General features: G+C 45.0%; 1 protein-coding gene across 1 annotated transcript in view; it reads right to left on the bottom strand.

The window, feature by feature from the left end:
* LOC134321738 (LIM and SH3 domain protein 1-like) overlaps positions 1–21,282 on the bottom strand; it is a 39,299-nt gene that overhangs the window by 1,545 nt on the left and 16,472 nt on the right. The window contains exons 3-6 of the mRNA XM_063003567.1: positions 18,696–18,780; positions 7,736–7,843; positions 6,195–6,270; positions 2,021–2,115 (exon numbers count right to left, since the gene is read on the bottom strand). Coding sequence (XP_062859637.1) covers positions 2,021–2,115; positions 6,195–6,270; positions 7,736–7,843; positions 18,696–18,780 — 364 coding nt within the window. The remainder of the gene's footprint in view (positions 1–2,020; positions 2,116–6,194; positions 6,271–7,735; positions 7,844–18,695; positions 18,781–21,282) is intronic.

Raw genomic sequence — 21,282 nt, 5'->3', positions numbered from 1 at the left:
GGACTACAGTCAGTAATTGTAGAACTACACAGTGCTTCTATATGGTAAGTGGAGCTGATAAAATGGACTGAGTGTAGAAAAGCGCTCATGTGAATGCGCCTTTACCGAACGGAATACGGTATTCCAAGATCAAGCATCTCCACGATTAAGAAGCATAAGGAAACAATAAATAAGTAAAATGTGAAATGCAGGTTTTATTGTATTTTTATATCGATTTTTAACTGTTTTTTAATTGTATTTCAGTGTTTTTATATTAGATATGTTTTATTTTCAGTGTGTAAGTGTCAACAACCCCATTATTTACATTAGCCTTAAAAACGAAACCATGGAACGCATTAACAGGTTTAGCCATACAGTGGGGTCAAAAAGTATTTAGTCAGCCACTGATTGTGCAGGTTCTCCTACTTAGAAAGATGAGAGAGGTCTGTAATTTTCATCATAGGTACACTTCAACTATGAGAGACAAAATGAGAAAAAAAAATACAGGAAATCACATTGTAGGATTTTTAAAGAATTTATTTGTAAATTATGGTGGAAAATAAGTATTTGGTCAATAACAAACAAGCAAGATTTCTGGCTCTCAGACCTGTAACTTCTTCTTTAAGAAGCTCTTCTGTCCTCCACTCGTTACCTTTATTAATGGCACCTGTTTGACCTCATTATCTGTATAAAAGACACCAGTCAGACTCCAAACTCAACCATGGCCAAGACCAAAGAGCTGTCGAAGGACACCAGGAAGAAAATTGTAGACCTGCACCAGGCTGGGAAGAGTGAATCCACAATAGGCAAGCAGGTTGGTGTGAATAAATCAACTGTGGGAGCAATTGTAAGAAAATGGAAGACATACAAGACGATTGATAATCTCCCTTGGGGTCAAGATCTCATCCCGTGGGGTCAAAATGATCATGAGAACGATGAGCAAAAATCCCAAAACTACACGGAGGGACCTGATGAATGACCTGCAGAGAGCTGGGACCAAAGTAACAAAGGCTGCCATCTGAAAAAAACACTCTACACCGAGAGGGACTCGAATCCTGCAGTGCCAGGCGTGTCCCCCTGCTTAAGCCAGTATGTCCAGGCCCGTCTGAAGTTTGCCAGAGAGCATATGGATGATCCAGAAGAGGATTGGGAGAATATCATGTGGTCAGATGAAACCAAAATGGAACTTTTTGGTAAAAACTCAACTCGTCGTGTTTGGAGGAAGAAGAAAAACCCAAGAACACCAAACCTACTGTGAAGCATGGGGGTGGAAACATCATGCTTTGGGGCTGTTTTTCTGCAAAGGGGACAGGACGACTGATCCGTGTTAAGGGAAGAATGAACGGGGCCATGTATCGTGAGATTTTAAGCCAAAACCTCCTTCCATCAGTGAGAGCATTGAAGATGGAACGTGGCTGGGTCCTCCAGCATGACAATGATCCCAAACACACCGCTCGGGCAATGAAGGAGTGGCTCCGTAAAAAGCATTTCAAGGTCCTGGAGACCTCAACCCCATAGAAAATTTGTGCAGTCCGTGTTGCCCAGCGACAGCCCCAAAACATCACTGCTCTAGAGGAGATCTGCATGGAGGAATGGGCCAAAATACCAGCTACAGTGTGTGCAAACCTGGTGAAGACTTACAGGAAACGTTTGACCTCTGTCATTGCCAACAAAGGTTATGTTACAAAGTATTGAGTTGAACTTTTGTTATTGACCAAATACTTATTTTCCACCATAATTTACAAATAAATTCTTTAAAAATCCTACAATGTGATTTCCTGGATTTTTTTTTCTCATTTTGTCTCTCATAGTTGAAGTGTAGCTATGATGAAAATTACAGACCTCTCTCATCTTTCTAAGTAGGAGAACCTGCACAATCAGTGGCTGACTAAATACTTTTTGACCCCACTGTACATCCTTATGGGGAAAAAATACCTTGAAACTCAAAGCTTTTTAAACTCACCGCCACTCCCAGAACCAACTGAGGTCAAGTTTTAAGTTACCTCTGTATAGTTTGTTACTTATTGATGTAATTCCTTACCCCGCCACTAGGAGGTGGTGGAGCTGCGACAGAGCGAACGGGCTGCGGCTCGTAGTTGTAGTTCTGAGGGCTGGTCGGGGTGGTCGGCTGGTATGCTACAGTTGGAAAAAGAGAACGAAAGAATGAACAGGTACCGTATGATACCAGAGCAAGTCGTGTTGATAAGTACTATAGATGGAAAATGAGGAAGTACAAGTATGGACCTCTTGCACAATGTAGTGTGACGCATGTTCACTTTCTGGACTTCACAGGTTTAATTCCGGCTAGTACTGTCGCCTGCTAGGCATACAGAGACGTCTGCTCTGCTCGCATGTTTCAGTAGTTTCTATTGATTTTTTCGAATGTTATTGATATTTTGTTTTATAATAGTGTTGGTTGTTGTATATAAAGTTTAAGTTGGTTGAAGCTACATGGCAAACGTTGTTGTTTTTACTATTGTTTATGCATTTCCTCCCAATTTCTAGCATAGCCACTTAAGTGTCCCGCTCCTGGGGACCCCAATGGCGTCCGAAAAGAGTATATTGGTGTGACGCAACGACCCCTTTTTCTTCCCCTACACTTCGGTGGATTTGAGTGTGAGACCAGTCTCACACATGGAGAGTCACGCACTGATCTCTACGTTCCTCCGCTTCCATACAGATGCCTCAGACTACATGGTAAACGTTGTTGATTTTACTATTGTTTTAGTTTTTTTTCCCCCTTTTTTAGCGCATCCAATTGTTCAATTTGCATCGTGCTTCCTCTCCGTCTATGCCGAACCCTGCCCTGACCGAAGAGATCGAAGCTAACCCATATCCCCTCCGACATATGAGCAGCAAGCCGGATGCCTTTCGCCACCCACACATTTATGAGTTTGGCGCCACCTAGCGTTGCATGCGGAGAGACACACCCTAAGGGCACTCTTCCTCATCCCTGTGCAGGCGCCTCTAATCAGCCGACAGAGGTCGTAATCGCATTCTGACAGAGAGAGACCCCCATCCGGTTCTTTGTCCCGCCCCCCAACTGAGCAACCGGCCAATCGTTGCTCATACAGCTGCCCAGCTTCGAACCAGGAAAGCAGAGCTGGATTCGATACCATGCATCAGGAATTCAGCTCTGGTTACAGCCTGCGTTTTTACTATTGTATTTATGCATTTCCTCCCAATTTCTAGCATAGCCAGTTAGTGTCCCGCTCCTGGGGACCCCAATGGCGTCCGAAAAGAGTATATTGGTGTGACGCAACGACCCCTTTTTCTTCCCCTACACTTCGGTGGATTTGAGTGTGAGACCAGTCTCACACATGGAGAGTCACGCACTGATCTCTACGTTCCTCCGCTTCCATACAGATGCCTCAGACTACATGGCACACGTTGTTTTTACTACTGTATTTATGCATTTCCTCCCAATTAGTGTCCCGCTCCTGGGGACCCCAGAGACGTCCAAGCAGGGTATATAGGTGTGACACTTCCGACCCCTTCTAATTTTCACAGACTTCGGTGGATTTGAGTGTGAGACCAGTCTCACACATGGAGAGTCACGCACTGATCTCTACGTTCCTCCGCTTTCATGCAGGCGCATCGGACTACTAACCAGGGTCCTTACACAGTGTCAAATACCCCCCCCCGGCATATTAGTCCCGTCTTCTCCTACACAGCAAGGAGGCGCCCAGCCGACTTGTAGCAGAGCTGAGCGCCAGGCGGCCAGCAAACGTTATTTATTATCAATTATCTATTATCTATCAATGAAGTCTTGTCCCCCCCTCCTTTTTTCCCCCCCAATTTTTATCCCCCAGTCTAGTCGTGTCCAATTACCCTGATTGCGTCCTCTATACTGATTCGACCACTCACCGCTGACTGAGGACGCCTCTCAACTGACATACGCCCCCCTCCGGTACGCACAGTCACCTGCACGAGTCGAGTTCATACACTGACGGGCACTGTGCACGGAGGGCCACACCCCCATCAGCATCATTCCTCAGCCCTGTGCAGGCGGCATCGGTCAGCCAGCAGGGGCCGCAGTCGCGCCAGTTAAGAGGACCTATGAGCCGACTTTCTTACCCTCTAACCCTGAACGACAGCCAATCGTTGTTCATGCAGCCGCCCAGCCCGGTCGGAGAGGCAGAGCTGAGGTTCGATACGATGTGTTCGAAACCCCAACTCTGGTGAGCTAGCGTACTTTTATACCGCTGCGCCACCTGAGCGGCTTGCTTTTTTTTTATTTTTTTTTTTATTTAAAGTTAGCCACCTATGGTCACTTAATGGCCTTTTGGTGTCTGATCGCACCATTAACGACACCAGTGACATTATACATGCAAACAAAGCCAAACAAAGCCAAACAAAGCCAAACAAAGCTCAACCACATGAGTGACGTTTATAATGTCAGTGTGCTTGTAGTAGCTAATAAAACATTGGTAAATCTTTAACAGTGATGTTGGAGCTTTACTGCTTACTTTGCTAGATGGTAAACATCGCTTACTGTCATTTTTGGCGACTACTTCAAGCACCGTGTATAAAAAAGAGCCATGACTGAAGCTAATCTGTTACACTGAGTGAGCCGTCACTCTCAGAATAAAACAACTAAAGCACTATATGCAACTTGTTTGGAAGCTGGGGTCAGAGCGCAGGGTCAGCCATCGTACGGCTCGGCTCCCCTGGAGCAGACAGGGTTAAGGGCCTTGGATTTGAACCGCCAATCTTCCGGTTGATAGCCCAAAGCTCTAGCCACTAGGCTACCACTGTCCCTTACATAGCGGCTCCCTGATGCCCGCAAGTCAGATAAAATCTCCCGGAATCTAGAACGAGCGGCCAGGAGCGACACACACACACACACACGCGTATTAAATCCGTAATCTGATATACAATCTAGCGCACTGTGTAGGGAACATAACGGATTAATGTTCCCTACATAGTGCACTAGACAGTATATTAGACAATGGATTTATGTTCCCTACACAGTGCGCTAGATTGTATTTTAGATATGAATTTATGTTCCCTACGTAGTGCACTAGATAGTGAATTAGACAATCGGTTTATGTTCCCTACACAGTGCACTAGATAGTGTATTAGATAACGCATTCATGTTCACTACATAGTGCACTAGATAGTATAACTAGATGATGATTTGTGTTCCTTACATAGTGCACTAGATAGTGTATTACATAATTAATTATGTTCCCTACATAGTGCACTAGATTGTATATTAGACAATTGATTTATCCGATATACAATTTAGTGCACTATGTAGGGAGCATAAATCTGTGATCTGATATACAATCTAGTGCACTGTGTAGGGAACATAAATCAATTGTCTAATATACTGTCTAGTGCACTATGTAGGGAACATTAATCCGTTATCTTATATACAATTTAGTGCACTATGTAGGGAACATCAATCTGTTATCTGACATACTAATTAGTGCACTATATAGGGAACCTAAATCCGTTAACTAATACGCTACCTAAAGCATTATGTAAGAAACATAAGTCTATTATCTAGTACACTATCTAGTGCACTATGTAGGGAACATAAATCTGTGATCTGATATACAATCTAGTGCACTGTGTAGGGAACATAAATCAATTGTCTATTATACTGTCTAGTGCACTAAGTAGGGAACATAAATTCATATCTAAAATACTATCTAGCGCACTGTGTAGGGAACATAAATCAATTATCTTTCACACTATCTAGTGCACTATGTAGTGCACTAAGGAACATAAATTCACTTCTAATACACAATCTAGTGCACTATGTAGGGAACATAAATCTATTATCTTTCACACTATCTAGTGCACTATGTAGTGCACTAAGTAAGGAACATAAATTCATTTCTAATACACAATCTAGTGCACTATGTAGGGAACATAAATCTATTATCTTTCACACTATCTAGTGCACTATGTAGTACACATTAATATGTTTGTGACGCGAATAGTTAGCAGCTCCTAAAAGTTCTGTTCTCACTTATATCCTTTGGTGTGTGCGAGAGGTTTTTTAGCTTTTTTTTCTTTTCTTTTTGGGCTTGGGGGGTTCGGGGTCGAGGTCCGGGGGTACCTCCCTGAAATGAGTTTTCGCAACTTGGGATGTCTGCGCTACCCGGAGGTAAACAGACGTGAAGTTCTGAAAAGTGGACGTACACCACGCTACCCTGTACAAGAAGTCCACAGTGATGTACTCAACACGGCTGTATCAATACCTCTATCGGTGTTGCTCTCATAGGAAGGAGCCTCGCCCCCCATTCGGCTCTTCTCAAACCCCTCATGGTATTTAATCTGTGGGACCAAGAAACACAACAATCATAAACAAGGCAAGTGCAAAGCTGAACACAAGATGTCAGTGTTTCTCTGTGGGACACTTAAAGGAAGGGCACAGGAACAAGCAAAGGAAATGACATATCAACGCCGGACATGTGATCTTAGCGTTGCTTGGAAACAGTGTTGCCAGTTTGGGCGGTTTCCTGCCAAATCGGGCGGGTTTTGTTTGAAGTAGGGAGAGAAAAACAAGCTTGGGTGGGTGGTTTGTAACTACTTTTTATGCTCACTGTCCATTTTATCAGCTCCACTTACCATATAGGAGCACTTTGTAGTTCTACAATTACTGACTGTAGTCCATATGTTTCTCTGCATGCTTTGTTAACCCCATTTCATGCTGTTCTTCAACGGTCAGGACTACACTACAGAGCAGGTATTATTTAGGTGGTGGATCATTCTCAGCCCTGCAGTGACCGACAGTGACTGTCGGTCACTGCTGGACTGAGAATACTCCACCAGCCAAAAATATCCAGCCAACAGCGCCCCGTGGGCAGCGTCCTGTGACCACTGATGAGGGTCTATACAGAGACCGACTCAAACAGCAGCAATAGATGAGCGATCGTCTCCGACTTTACATCTACAAGCCAACCAACTCCTACCAACTAGGTAGGAGTGTCTAATAGAGTGGACAGAACACGGTATTTAAAAACTCCAGGAGCGCTGCTGTGTCTGATCCACTCATACCAGCACATGTCAGGGTCACTGCAGTGCTGCGAATGATTCCCCACCCAAATAATACCTACTCTGTGGGGGTCCTGACCATTGAAGAACAGAGTGAAAGCAGGATAAAAAAGTATGCAGAGAAACAGATGGACTACAGTCAGTGATTGTAGAACTACAAAGTGCTTCTATATGGTAAGTGGAGCTGATAGAATGAACAGTGAGTGTAGAAACTGTACATAGCTCATGACCAGTTATGTGTTGCTTATAAAGGTTTTATATGTATGTTTGTTTATTCTTATTTATTTACTTCTGATTACACAGGGTTTTGTGTCCTACTATTAAAAATGCACTATAAATAATTTAAATGTCCTTCATAATTCATGATTACTGATGTATTAGGTCAAGTTGATTGAACTGGTTTCATATTATTGAAAGTCGGAGGGTCTGTAACACGTTTTGGCTGGAAACCACTGCACCAATCTGGCAACCCTGCCTGGAAACATCATGACGCAAAAGTCTGAAATGCGGTTAGGTCGAAAAAGGCCCAGGTAAAAATAAATAGACAGAGGAAAAGGGTGGAGACAGACTACACGCACTCGGGTGAAAGACGACTCGTGGGACTTGTGGAGTGACAGGAAGTGAGATCTCGAATCAGGGACGGGAACGGAAAGGAGGAGTCAGAAATGGAGAGATTAACATGCCTTTATGTGTGTGGTCAACCTCAGAATATTGCATTTGATCGGATTTTCAGATTTTTACTTACGTTGCTGATTTGGTCCTGCGTTTTCTTGATTCTCTGCATCTCTGGCGTGTCGGCCACGGCGCTGAAGCCCTTGCCTTTATTCTTCTCGAACTCCTCTTTGTACAGCACCTACCGGAGACAAAGGAGCACAATTCATATGGACAGACTGATTAACACGACTGCATTGAAACACTGATTGACATTTATATTTATGGTATTTAGCAGACGCTTTTATCCGAATGTGCCTGATGGAATTTGATTCGAGCCGTAGCCTAGTGGTTAAAGCACTGGACTAGTGATCAGAAGGTCAGTGGTTCAAGTCCCACCACAGCCAGGTTGCTGCTGTTGGGCCCTTAACCATCAATTGCAATAAATACCCCACATGACCAATACAGAGTAGGTATTATTTAGATAGTAATGCTGTATCTGCTGGACTGAGAATACTCCACCAACCAAAAATATCCAGCCAACAGCGCCCCCGTGGGCAGCGACCTGTGACCACTGATGAAGGTCTCATAGACGACGAACTTAAACAGCAGCGATAGATGAGCGATCGTCTCTGACTTTACGTCTACAAGGTGGACCGACTAGGTAGGAGTGCTTAAAAACTCCAGCAGCACTGCTGTGTCTGATCCACTCATACCGGCACAACACACACTAACACACTAACACACCACCACCATGTCGGTGTCACTGCGGTGCTGAGAATGACCCACCACCCAAATAATACCTGCTCTGGGGATCCTGACCATTGAAGAACAGGACTACAGTCAGTAATTGTAGAACTACAAAGTGCTTCTATATGGTAAAGGGAGCTGATAAAATGGACAGTGAGTGTAGAAACAAGGAGGTGGTTGTGTGTACAGTCCAAAAACATGCAGTCAGGCGACATATAGATACAAAACTGACATGGGTGTAACTGAGTGTGTGCGTTTGCCCTCGGATGGACTGGCAACCTGTCCAGAATGTTTCCTGCCTGGTGCCCAGTGAACTGCGATATGCTGTTTCTCACATGAAGGAAGCATGGCTGAGCATGATGGACCTTTTCTTATAGCTCACGACCTGATGATGTCTCATTTCTAAAAGGGTTTTAACGCTGTAACCCAAAAGGACCAAAGTTGATGCATTCAATATAAAACCTTCTACAAGCTTCTAAAAGGTCAAGCCATGAATGGTGATACGGTTTATGAGCTTTGGTATTGTGGTTTGTGCGTTGCCTTTGACGCACACACATACCGCTTCCCGTCACTATATTTTACCACCAACAGTACACACGCATGAATGCACAATGGCTGTGCTATACCGACACCTGACCAAAGGCTGACTCTTTTTACTCTTAATTAATTTCATTTTTAGCTTTTTCTCATTTTCCTTTCATCTTCGCTTATTCATATTCGCTTATTATTTTTATCCCAAACTGGTTACTTTGTAGTGTTAAACTATATGCCTTTATTAGCCTACGGGAATTTTTACCGTTGCATAGCAGCAACTCATTCGTTGTGGAACTACTTTTTGGCGGAAGGTATTGTCAACATTAAAGCATATTTAATATGAAATTCAGGGCTTCTTTGATTTAATTTCTTTCTTTATTTTTGTAAAAACTGTTGTACAAAAGCAATAGAACACTTGAGGTCGTGTGTTATCGCGATGTGTGCTATGCTTAGAGCTTAGAGCTCTGTGTGAACCGTTAGAACCCGTACAGCTGCGGGTTACTAACAGGAAAGTTGTGGGTTCTGCCATGCGGCCACTCTTGGGCCCTTGAGCGAGGCCCCTTAACCCTCTTGAGTCCAGGGGAGCCATACAATGACTGCCCCTGTGCCTTTGACCACTTTATGCACTGAAGCTGGCACCTTCCCTGAGTTTTTCCAGCAAGATGGTGTCAGGTCCGAGCATTCGTAGATGAACAGTTTCCTGGAAAGTGGATTGGTCGTCGTGGGCCAGTTGAATGGCCCCCAAGGTCTCCCGATCTGACCCCCTTAGACTTTTATCTTTGGGGTCATCTGAAGGCGATCGTCTGTGCTGTGAAGATACGAGATGTGCAGCACCTGAAACTACGGATACTGGAAGCCTGTGCTAGCATTTCTTCTGCGGTGTTGCTATCAGTGTGTGACGAGTGGGAGAAGAGGGTCGCATTGACGATCCAACACAATGGGCAGCACTTTGAACGCATTTTATAAGTGGTCAGAAACTTGTGAATAACTCATGAAAGAATAAAGTTACGTTCAAACCAAGCACACCATTGTTTTTCTTGTGAAATTCTCAATAAGTTTGATGTGTCACATGACCCTCTTCCCATAGAAAAAACTAAAGTTGGCAAAATGGCCGACTTCAAAATGGCCACCATGGTCACCACCCATCTTGAAAAGTTTTCCCCCTCCCATATACTAATGTGCCACAAACAGGAAGTTAATATCACCAACCATTTCCATTTTATTTAGGTGTATCCATATAAATGGCCCACCCTGTACTGTACATGTGTATATGTATATATGATTCCATCCGTCCTAGATTATCATTATTATTAGTATTAGGGGTGGGTTTATAAAATCGATTTTTCGATTTTAATCGATCTTTATTTGAACGATCCGATATCGATTCATATAAATGCGAGATCGATTTTTTAAATACGCCCCTTTTTACGGTGCACACGGAAATCTATTACTATTGTTACCCCCTTTAATTTCGCGTGACCAGCCACTGTTTTTTCATGTAACGAGATCTGACCTGCACATCAGTCCAGCATGGCAGAAGCTCAAGTTATGACCCCTACACAACTTTTTGCACTGATTTTCGCTCGGCTCTGTATTCGGGAGGAACTCGGTGTTCGCTCTGCGATCAAAACTCGGCTCTCGATCGATGTGAGAAACAGCGAGGGGAAACACAGGGGCGAGGTTGGAAACAGGTGGTGGAGCGCAATATAGTTTCTATCAGAATACATCAGCACACGCGAGATCGTTCTCTACAAAACAAAATATTTATTAACCTCCAACTCACTACAGAACGATCCATGCTGCTCGTGTTGCCAAATCCACTCAGATTCATTTATTTCATCAGCGCACAAACTTTGATCTCTCGCTACTTGTTGATGTGCATGTTTGGACGTGGTATCATTAAACCTTTCATCACTTCTCACGTGTGTTTTCGTGACAGAACGTAGTTTTGGAGACCAGAGGAGCTCGCCCGTGATTCCCCCTGGTGATGGATGGTGTAGTGTAAAACCCCCCCATCGCCGATCAGTCGTGTAGTGTGAACATTACAGTGACCAGGTGTTAATCAGAGTGTCGTGTCGTGTAAACTTGGCATAAGCTGTTCAACAGCCAGGTGTATGTTTACATTACATTTACGATGTTGTAGCATGTCAGACAAATGGAAGAAAACAGTAACATTAATTTTTTATTATTATTTCATTTGTCTGACATGCTACAACATTGTAAATGTAATGTAAACATACACCTGGCTGTTGAATGTTACTGTTTTCTGTTTTGGATTAATTATTTATGTAAACAAAATACACAAATATTTTTAATAATGAGTGTTCTTTGTACAATTATCATATTCGTTCTCTGAACATCTGTACATATTTAAACAAAACCTGTTAATGTAACTCAAATATGCCTAAATGTGTTGAATCGAAATTGGATCGAAAATCGAATCGAAAATCGAAAATCGAAGATCGAATCGAATCGGGACCTGGTGAATCGGAATCGTATTTCCGTAGTATTAGTAGTAAAACCTCTGTTTTAACATTTCTTGTGTTAAAAGGCATAACAAATAAATGTAATTAATTACAGTAAGTACTGTTATCCAACACCAACTGGTCATATGTAATCAAGTAATTTCCCCCCTTGGTTAATCAATCAACCGACCGAACTAAATGAATTAAATACTGGTTTCAGTTTAACTAAGGCTCTGGGACTACAGCGAACCACAGCAGGAGCCATTATCCACAAAGGGAGAAAACTTCAAAGTGGCCGACTAATCGAAATTCCTCCAGCACCGCACATCTGACTGGTTCAGCCACGAAACAAACTAGTCGAACGTCTGAAGAGCTGCAGGCCTCGGTACAGAAACCAAAAGCGCCCTCGAGAAGAAATTCCTGAGGAAGAATGTCCTGGTATCAGTCTGTGATCTGACTCTTATGCACATACACTGATCAGCCATAACATTACAACCACCTCGTTTCAGCTCCACTTACCATATAGGAGCACTTTGTAGGTCTACAATTACTGACTGTAGTCCATCTGTTTCTCTGCATGCTTCGTTAGCCTCCAATCATGCTGTTCTTCAATGGTCAGGACCCCCACAGGACCACCACAGAGCAGGTATTATTTGGGTTTTGGATCATTCTCAGCACTGCACTGACACTGACATGGTGGTGGTGTGTTAGTGTGTGTTGTGCTGGTATGAGTGGATCAGACACAGCAATGCTGCTGGAGTTTTTAAATACCGTGTCCACTCACTGTCCACTTTATTAGACACGCCTACCTAGTCGGTCCACCTTGTAGACGTAAAGTCGGAGACGATCGCTCATCTACTGCTGCCGTTTGAGTCGGTCATCCGGGACGCTGCCCACGGGGCGCTGTTGGCTGGATGTTTTTGGTTGGTGGAATATTCTCGGTCCAGCAGTACCAGCACAACACACACTAACACGCCACCACCGTGTCAGTGCAGTGCTGAGAATGACCCACGACCTAAATAATACCTGCTCTGTAGTGGTCCTGACCATTGAAGAACAGCGTGAAAGGGGGCTAACAAAGCATGCAGAGAAACAGATGGACTACAGTCAGTAATTGTAGAACTACAAAGTGGAGCTGATAAAATGAAAAGTTCTACACACACACACACACACTTCTTCACATCCACATAACAAAAAAAATGACTGATGTCAGTGTACCGTGCTCTTTTTAGTTACACCGTCCAGTCGGCTACTTCACTTGTGAAAACCACCAATGAGGTGACGGTTTCCGCCATTAAAGCGGCACTGCTGGTTTTAGCCCTACTGCCGCTGGAGTCTAGAGTTGTATCGACAGTGGGTAACGTTCGGACGCCTTAAACGAGGTGCAGATGTGTGTTCTGGTCTATAGCACACTATGCAATAACGTCATGATGTGTTTAACCCTTGCAGGCTTGCAGATGTATTATTAGTGCATGCTACGCGAGTGATAATCAGCCTTTACCGAGCGTGCATGTGCTAAGCAGGAAGTCTTTTGCATTGTTTTGTATGCCTGAGCGACAACAAACCAGCTACTGATGATGTTCCCAAAACACACTGACCGCATGGAAACGACTCAATAAACACCAACACACAAACATTCATGCCTGACAGAGCTGGAGGGGTAAAAGGGAGGGGTGTGGTCAGCGGCACACAGGCGCTCTTCTTTCTAACCGAAGTTCTCCATACCGATATCCCATCCCCCCCCTCCTGACTCGTCCCGGAAATTCCCCATGAAGCGGCCGAGCGTGTTGACCCGGAGGGCCGGCTTCGCTCTCCCACGGGCCGTAAACAAAGCCCCTAAATAGAGAGAGGTTGCTAGAAAGACCCCCGATGCCACACAGCTATGCCAGAAATGGTGAGTCACGGCACTGCTATGAATGCTATGAGGAGTCTGCGGCGGTTTCGACCGGTTCGGAGTTCTTGTGCTTGTATGGGCTGGTGGTGTTGCTGAGCGTCTGTGCTCATGAATAATCTTGCATAAGTTATGGGTGATAACAGAACTTTTAGGAGCTGCTAACTATTCGCGTCACAAACACATTAATGTGTACTACATGGTGCACTAGATAGTGTGCAAGATAATAGATTTATGTTCCCTACATAGTGCACTAGATGGTATATTAGAAAAGAATTTATGTTCCTTACTTAGTGCACTAGATAGTGTACTAGATAATAGACTTATGTTTCTTACATGATGCTTTAGGTAGCGTATTAGTTGACGGATTTAGGTTCCCTACATAGTGCACTAAATTGTATATCAGATCACGGATTTACGTTCCCTACATAGTGCACTAGAAAGTATAACTAGATGATGATTTATGTTCCCTACGTAGTGCACTAGGTAGTGAATTAGACAATTGGTTTATGTTCCCTACACAGTGCACTAGATTGTATATCAGATCACGGATTTACGTTCCCTACATAGTGCACTAGAAAGTATAACTAGATGAAGATTTATGTTCCCTACGTAGTGCACTAGGTAGTGAATTAGACAATTGGTTTATGTTCCCTACACAGTGCACTAGATTGTATATCAGATCACGGATTTACGTTCCCTACACAGTGCACTAGATAGTATTTTAGATATGAATTTATGTTCCCTACGTAGTGCACTAGATTGTATATTAGAAAAGAATTTATGTTCATTACTTAGTGCACTAGATAGTGTACTAGATAATAGACTTATGTTTCTTACATGATGCTTTAGGTAGCGTATTAGGTAACGGATTTAGGTTCCCTACATAGTGCACTAGATTGTATATCAGATCACGGATTTATGTTCCCTACATAGTGCACTAGACAGTATTTTAGATATAAATTTATGTTCCCTACATAGTGCACTAGGTAGTGAATTAGACAATTGGTTTATGTTCCCTACACAGTGCACTAGATTGTATATCAGATCACGGATTTACGTTCCCTACACAGTGCACTAGATAGTATTTTAGATATGAATTTATGTTCCCTACGTAGTGCACTAGGTAGTGAATTAGACAATTGGTTTATGTTCCCTACACAGTGCACTAAATAGTATATCAGATAACAGATTTATGTTCCCTACATAGTGCACTAGATTGTATATCAGATAACGGATTTATCTTCCCTACATAGTGCACTAGGTAGTATTTTAGATATGAATTTATGTTCCCTACATAGTGCACTAGATTGTATATCAGATAACGGATTTATGTTCCCTACATAGTGCACTAGATTGTATATCAGATAACGGATTTATGTTCCCTACATAGTGCACTAGAAAGTATAACTAGATGATGATTTGTGTTCCTTACATAGTGCACTAGATAGTGTATTACATAATTAATTATGTTCCCTATGGGTCAGACACATCACTGTCACTGCTGGACTGAGAATAGTCCACCAACCAAAATTATCCAGCCAACAGCGCCCCGTGGGCAGCGTCCTAGAGGATGACCGACTCAAACAGCAGCAATAGATGAGCGATCGTCTCTGACTTTACATCTACAAGGTGGACCGACTAGGTAGGACTGTCTAATACAGTGGACAGTGAGTGGACACACACTAACACACCACCACCATGTCAGTGTCAGTGCAGTGCTGAGAATGATCCACTACCTAAATAATACCTCCTCTGTGGTGGATCTGTGGGGGTCCTGACTAGAGATGCATGAGTACCGATACTGGTGTCGGGTATTTGTCCGATACCGCGCTCATTAACTTGTACTCGTACTCGCAAACGAGGCTCCGATACTAAACATCCGATACCGTGTGCCTAGTGCGCGTTGCTGCGTTATGCCTGGTTCACGCTACACGATTTCTGCCCTGATTTCCGCTCGGCGACTGGTCGGCGCTAGATTTGCCGGCTCGGGAGCGACTCGGCGTTCGCTCGGCGATCAAAACTCGGCTCTCGATCGCTAAGTGTGAACTATCCGACAACTCGATCTGACCGGCTCGCCGAGCGCTCGCCGACCGGATCGAGTTTTCTAGCATGTCAGATATCTGATCTGTGATGTGCGACCGGGAATGAGTGACATGTCGAACAGCCAATGAGAACGCAGGATACGGTGCGAGGGGAAACGCAGGAGAGGAGTGTAAACAGGTGGGACGGGGTGATAATATAGTTTCTATCAGAATACATCAGCACACACACACACACACGTTTTACAGTATTTCTGACCTGATCGTTCTCTACAAAACGTAACAACAAAACACCAACATTGCAAAAATATTTATTAACCTCCAACTCACTACAGAACGATCCGTGCTATTCGTGTTGCCAAATCCACTCAGATTCATTTATTTTCCCTCCTTGATTTCATCACGTCAGCGCACAAACACTTTGATCTCTCGCTACTTGTTGACGTGCATTTTTGGACGTGGTATCATCAAACCCCTCGTCACTTCTCGGTATTCTAAATAGGTATCGGTATCGGCAAGTACAAAAATGCATGTACTTGTACTCGTACTCGGTTGGGAAAAAATGGTATCGATGCATCCCTAGTCCTGACCATTGAAGAACAGCATGAAAGCAGGTTAAAAAAGTATTTCGAGTAATCTATGTGGTAAGTGGAGCTGATAAAATGAACAGCGAGTGTGGTTTTAATGTTATGGCTGATGGGTGTATGCATCTTAGCACACAAAATCCCCCTCTTTGTTACCTATAATAAGCTCCAATGGATTAAATCTAAGGTCGGGGGTTCTTATCTTCATTTAACGGAAATGTTAAGCGATCGCTATTCATTGTAACAGGGCGAGTGACTAAAGAGAAACAGAAGCAGAAGAGGTCAGTGGGAAACAGGAAAACGAAGGGTGAGGTTAGCAGAAGAAACACGGAGGAAGAACAGATGGTAGTTAAAGCGTCTACATGGGGAGTATGACCTTACAGGAAGTATCTGGGTGATGAGAATAATGTACAGACGAAATAAATTACCCTCGGGAACTGGGATATTACCCTGCATTATAAAACACGTCGTTTATTTGTTTATTGGCAGGAGCAGGAAGTCAAAGGGCCGGTTCACATAGTGACAGTTTTCTGAAGTGTGTGTAGAGCAGGTCACATGACACACACACACACACACACACACACACACACACACACACAGTCGACGCCAGTGACTGCGAATGAGAAATGTGTCGAAGTGCATTGCAAACCTTCATGTTTTTACGCTGGATGAAGCGTGACCTCTGTAGAAATCAGCTTCAGTTACACGTTGCCATTGTTTGAATGTTAGCAAATGACATAAAAGATACAATCTGCAACACCAAGTCAGAAAAAGTTGGGACAGTATGGAAAATATATACATATATACTGTATATATACACCAATCAGCCATAACATTAAAACCACCTCCTTGTTTCTACACTCAGTCCATTTTTTCAGCTCCACTTACCATATAGGAGCACTTTGTAGTTCTACAATTACTGACTGTAGTCCATGTGTTTCTCTGCATGCTTTGTTAGCCCCCTTTCATGCTGTTCTTCAATGGTCAGGACTCCCACAGGACCACCACAGAGCAGGTATTATTTAGGTGGTGGATGATTCTCAGCACTGCACTGACACTGACATGGTGGTGGTGTGTTAGTGTGTGTTGTGCTGGTATGAGTGGATCAGTGTTTATTTAGCACAGGATGCGTTCGAGTCGATTCTTTGAAAACCCCGTTCATTTGTCCCATAGGAAATCTGACTTAGACTCGGGTCTCCAAATATGGGCATAACGAGGACTACAGAATGACGCACGACTTCAGTGGTCTACGGACAGTCCCGTCTGTTGTAAACTGTTGCCAGAGCGATCTAATCGTCGTGACAGCAGGACTCACAGATCAGTGAGGCGTAGTGGTGAGGGTGGTGCAGACACGGCGTGAGGAAACTGTTGGAGGAACAAAAGGCTGAAACAGCATCACTTTACACCCAATTCGTCTCTCCTGAAGAACGGCAGTCATTAAATTACACTCATAAATTGAATGATGGAATACACAGCACGGCTACGTTAATAGTTGAATGTGAACCAAGAACATTCGGCGACTATGTGAGGCTCCGTCTTAAGTACGAAAATTTGCCCCGCCCCTTTCTGCGTCCACAGAGGTGGTCGGGAGTTTTCCAGACTCGGTTATCCGAGTCGTGTTCTAGCCGCTTTAGACTTCGACGTCTTGGGCATTTTGACTAACCGATTGCTAACTGAATTGCCGTAGGATTGCTAGTGTAACAGTAGCGCGACAGTAATTCTGTCCCTTTGGGGATTCCATAATCGAAGGGAAAGTGCTTCTCTACACACGTGATCATCTCTGTGTAGTCTATGCACAGTTCATTTCTTCATTAATTAACACTAGGACGCCTCATGGCGCAAGTTAACCAGTAAACGCGAGGCACTCGAATGAAAGACATTAAATCGCTAGACACAAACCTGAAATTTGGTTCTTCAATAATCAGGACGCCCACAGGACCACCGAAGACAAGGTCATATTTGGGTGATGGATCATTCTCAGCACTGCGGTGACACTGACATGGTGGTGGTGTGTTAGTGTGTGCTGTTAAACACCTCACTGTCACTGCTGGACTGAGAATAAGTGTGCCGACAGCGCCCCGTGGGCAGCGTCCTGTGACCACTGATTAAGGTCTAGATTCTAGAAGGTGACCGACTCAAACAGCAGCAATAGGTGAGCGATCGTCTCTGACTTTACATCTACGAGGTGGACCAACTAGGTAGGAGTGTCTAATAGAGTGGACAGTGAGTGGACACGGTATTTAAAAACTCCAGGAGCGCTGCTGTGTCTGATCCACTCATATCAATGCAGTGCTGAGAATGATCCACCACCTAAATAATACCTGCTCTGTAGTGGTCCTGTGGGGGTCCTGACCATTGAAGAACAGCATGAAAGGGGGCTAATAAAGCATGCAGAGAAACAGATGGACTACAGTCAGTAATTGTAGAACTACAAAGTGCTTCTATATGATAAGTCGAGCTGATAAAATGGACAGTGAGTGTAGAAACAAGGAGGTGGTTTTAGTGTAAAGTGAAAGCAAGTATGTGAATGCAATACCAACACTGCTTCTCATATTTACAACATAAAGCCACTGACAAAAAGAAGTTAAATTCAGTACCGTCTAGCCTCCACAATCCTTCACACAGGATTTTATTTGTCTTTATACTTTACATCTGCATGTATGAGAAAACACCACTCAAAATACCAGTTTACACACGTTACTGTAGTCATGTGACTCCTCGTATCGGTTGAGAACTACAGACGGGCTGCCACAGGAAGGGCGGAGGCGGAAGAGACGGCGCTACCCACCTGACTTTGCACCTTGCTCTGCTGCATGAGTCGGAGGTTCTCTGGAGTGTCGGCAACGCTGGTGAAGCTCGTCTTGGGGTAGTGCCTGACACACACACACACACACACACACACACACACACACGTTAAAAAAAAGGTTAGTGCGTTCAAATAAGCACCAGCACACATTTGAATGAACTCCACCTGGGAATCGAACCCAGGACCTTCTTGCTATGAGGCGACAGTGCTACCCACGCAGGGGAGAACATGCAAACTCCACACAGAGAGGACACGGGCCGCTCCACCCGGGAATCGAACCCAGGACCTTCTAGCTGTGAGGCTACGGTGCTACCCACCCAGGGGAGAACATGCAAACTCCACACAAAAAGGTCCCGGACCACTCCACCTGGGAATCGAACCCAGGACCTTCTTGCTGTGAGGCGTAATCAAACCCAGGACCTTCTAGCTGTGAGGCGTAATCGAACCCAGGACCTTCTAGCTGTGAGGCGTAATCGAACCCAGGACCTTCTAGCTGTGAAGCGTAATCGAACCCAGGACCTTCTAGCTGTGAAGCGTAATCGAACCCAGGACCTTCTAGCTGTGAAGCGTAATCGAACCCAGGACCTTCTAGCTGTGAAGCGTAATCGAACCCAGGACCTTCTAGCTGTGAAGCGTAATCGAACCCAGGACCTTCTAGCTGTGAAGCGTAATCGAACCCAGGACCTTCTAGCTGTGAAGCGTAATCGAACCCAGGACCTTCTAGCTGTGAAGCGTAATCGAACCCAGGACCTTCTAGCTGTGAGGCGTAATCGAACCCAGGACCTTCTAGCTGTGAAGCGTAATCGAACCCAGGACCTTCTAGCTGTGAAGCGGAATCGAACCCAGGACCTTCTAGCTGTGAAGCGTAATCGAACCCAGGACCTTCTAGCTGTGAAGCGTAATCGAACCCAGGACCTTCTAGCTGTGAAGCGGAATCGAACCCAGGACCTTCTAGCTGTGAAGCGTAATCGAACCCAGGACCTTCTAGCTGTGAAGCGTAATCGAACCCAGGACCTTCTAGCTGTGAAGCGTAATCGAACCCAGGACCTTCTAGCTGTGAAGCGTAATAGAACCCAGGACCTTCTAGCTGTGAGGCGTAATCGAACGCAGGACCTTCTAGCTGTGAGGCGTAATCGAACCCAGGACCTTCTAGCTGTGAGGCGTAATCGAACCCAGGACCTTCTAGCTGTGAGGCGACGGTGCTACCCACCCAGGGGAGAACAAGCAAACTCCACACAAAAAGGTCCCGGACCACTCCACCTGGGAATCGAACCCAGGACCTTCTTGCTGTGAGGCGTAATCAAACCCAGGACCTTCTAGCTGTGAGGCGTAATCGAACCCAGGACCTTCTAGCTGTGAGGCGTAATCGAACCCAGGACCTTCTAGCTGTGAGGCGACAGTGCTACACACCCAGGGGAGAACATGCAAACTCCACACAGAAAGGACCCGGACCGCTCCACCTGGGAATCGAACCCAGGACCTTCTTGCTGTGAGGCGGAATCGAACCCAGGACCTTCTTGCTGTGAAGCGTAATCGAACCCAGGACCTTCTAGCTGTGAGGCGTAATCGAACGCAGGACCTTCTAGCTGTGAGGCGTAATCGAACCCAGGACCTTCTAGCTGTGAGGCGTAATCAAACCCAGGACCTTCTAGCTGTGAGGCGTAATCGAACCCAGGACCTTCTAGCTGTGAGGCGTAATCGAACCCAGGACCTTCTAGCTGTGAGGCGTAATCGAACGCAGGACCTTCTAGCTGTGAGGCGTAATCGAACCCAGGACCTTCTAGCTGTGAGGCGTAATCGAACGCAGGACCTTCTAGCTGTGAGGCGTAATCGAACCCAGGACCTTCTTGCTGTGAGGCGTAATCGAACCCAGGACCTTCTAGCTGTGAGGCGTAATCGAACCCAGGACCTTCTAGCTGTGAGGCGTAATCGAACGCAGGACCTTCTAGCTGTGAGGCGTAATCGAACCCAGGACCTTCTAGCTGTGAGGCGTAATCGAACGCAGGACCTTCTAGCTGTGAGGCGTAATCGAACCCAGGACCTTCTAGCTGTGAGGCGTAATCGAACCCAGGACCTTCTAGCTGTGAGGCGACGGTGCTACCCACCCAGGGGAGAACAAGCAAACTCCACACAAAAAGGTCCCGGACCACTCCACCTGGGAATCGAACCCAGGACCTTCTTGCTGTGAGGCGTAATCAAACCCAGGACCTTCTAGCTGTGAGGCGTAATCGAACCCAGGACCTTCTAGCTGTGAGGCGTAATCGAACCCAGGACCTTCTAGCTGTGAGGCGACAGTGCTACACACCCAGGGGAGAACATGCAAACTCCACACAGAAAGGACCCGGACCGCTCCACCTGGGAATCGAACCCAGGACCTTCTTGCTGTGAGGCGGAATCGAACCCAGGACCTTCTTGCTGTGAAGCGTAATCGAACCCAGGACCTTCTAGCTGTGAGGCGTAATCGAACGCAGGACCTTCTAGCTGTGAGGCGTAATCGAACCCAGGACCTTCTAGCTGTGAGGCGTAATCAAACCCAGGACCTTCTAGCTGTGAGGCGTAATCGAACCCA

Source organism: Trichomycterus rosablanca, chromosome 10 (genome assembly GCF_030014385.1).
Source record: "Trichomycterus rosablanca isolate fTriRos1 chromosome 10, fTriRos1.hap1, whole genome shotgun sequence".
Lineage (NCBI taxonomy): Eukaryota > Metazoa > Chordata > Actinopteri > Siluriformes > Trichomycteridae > Trichomycterus > Trichomycterus rosablanca.
The sequence above is the reverse complement of the archived record's forward strand: the minus strand, read 5'-3'. Positions and strand labels throughout refer to the sequence as shown.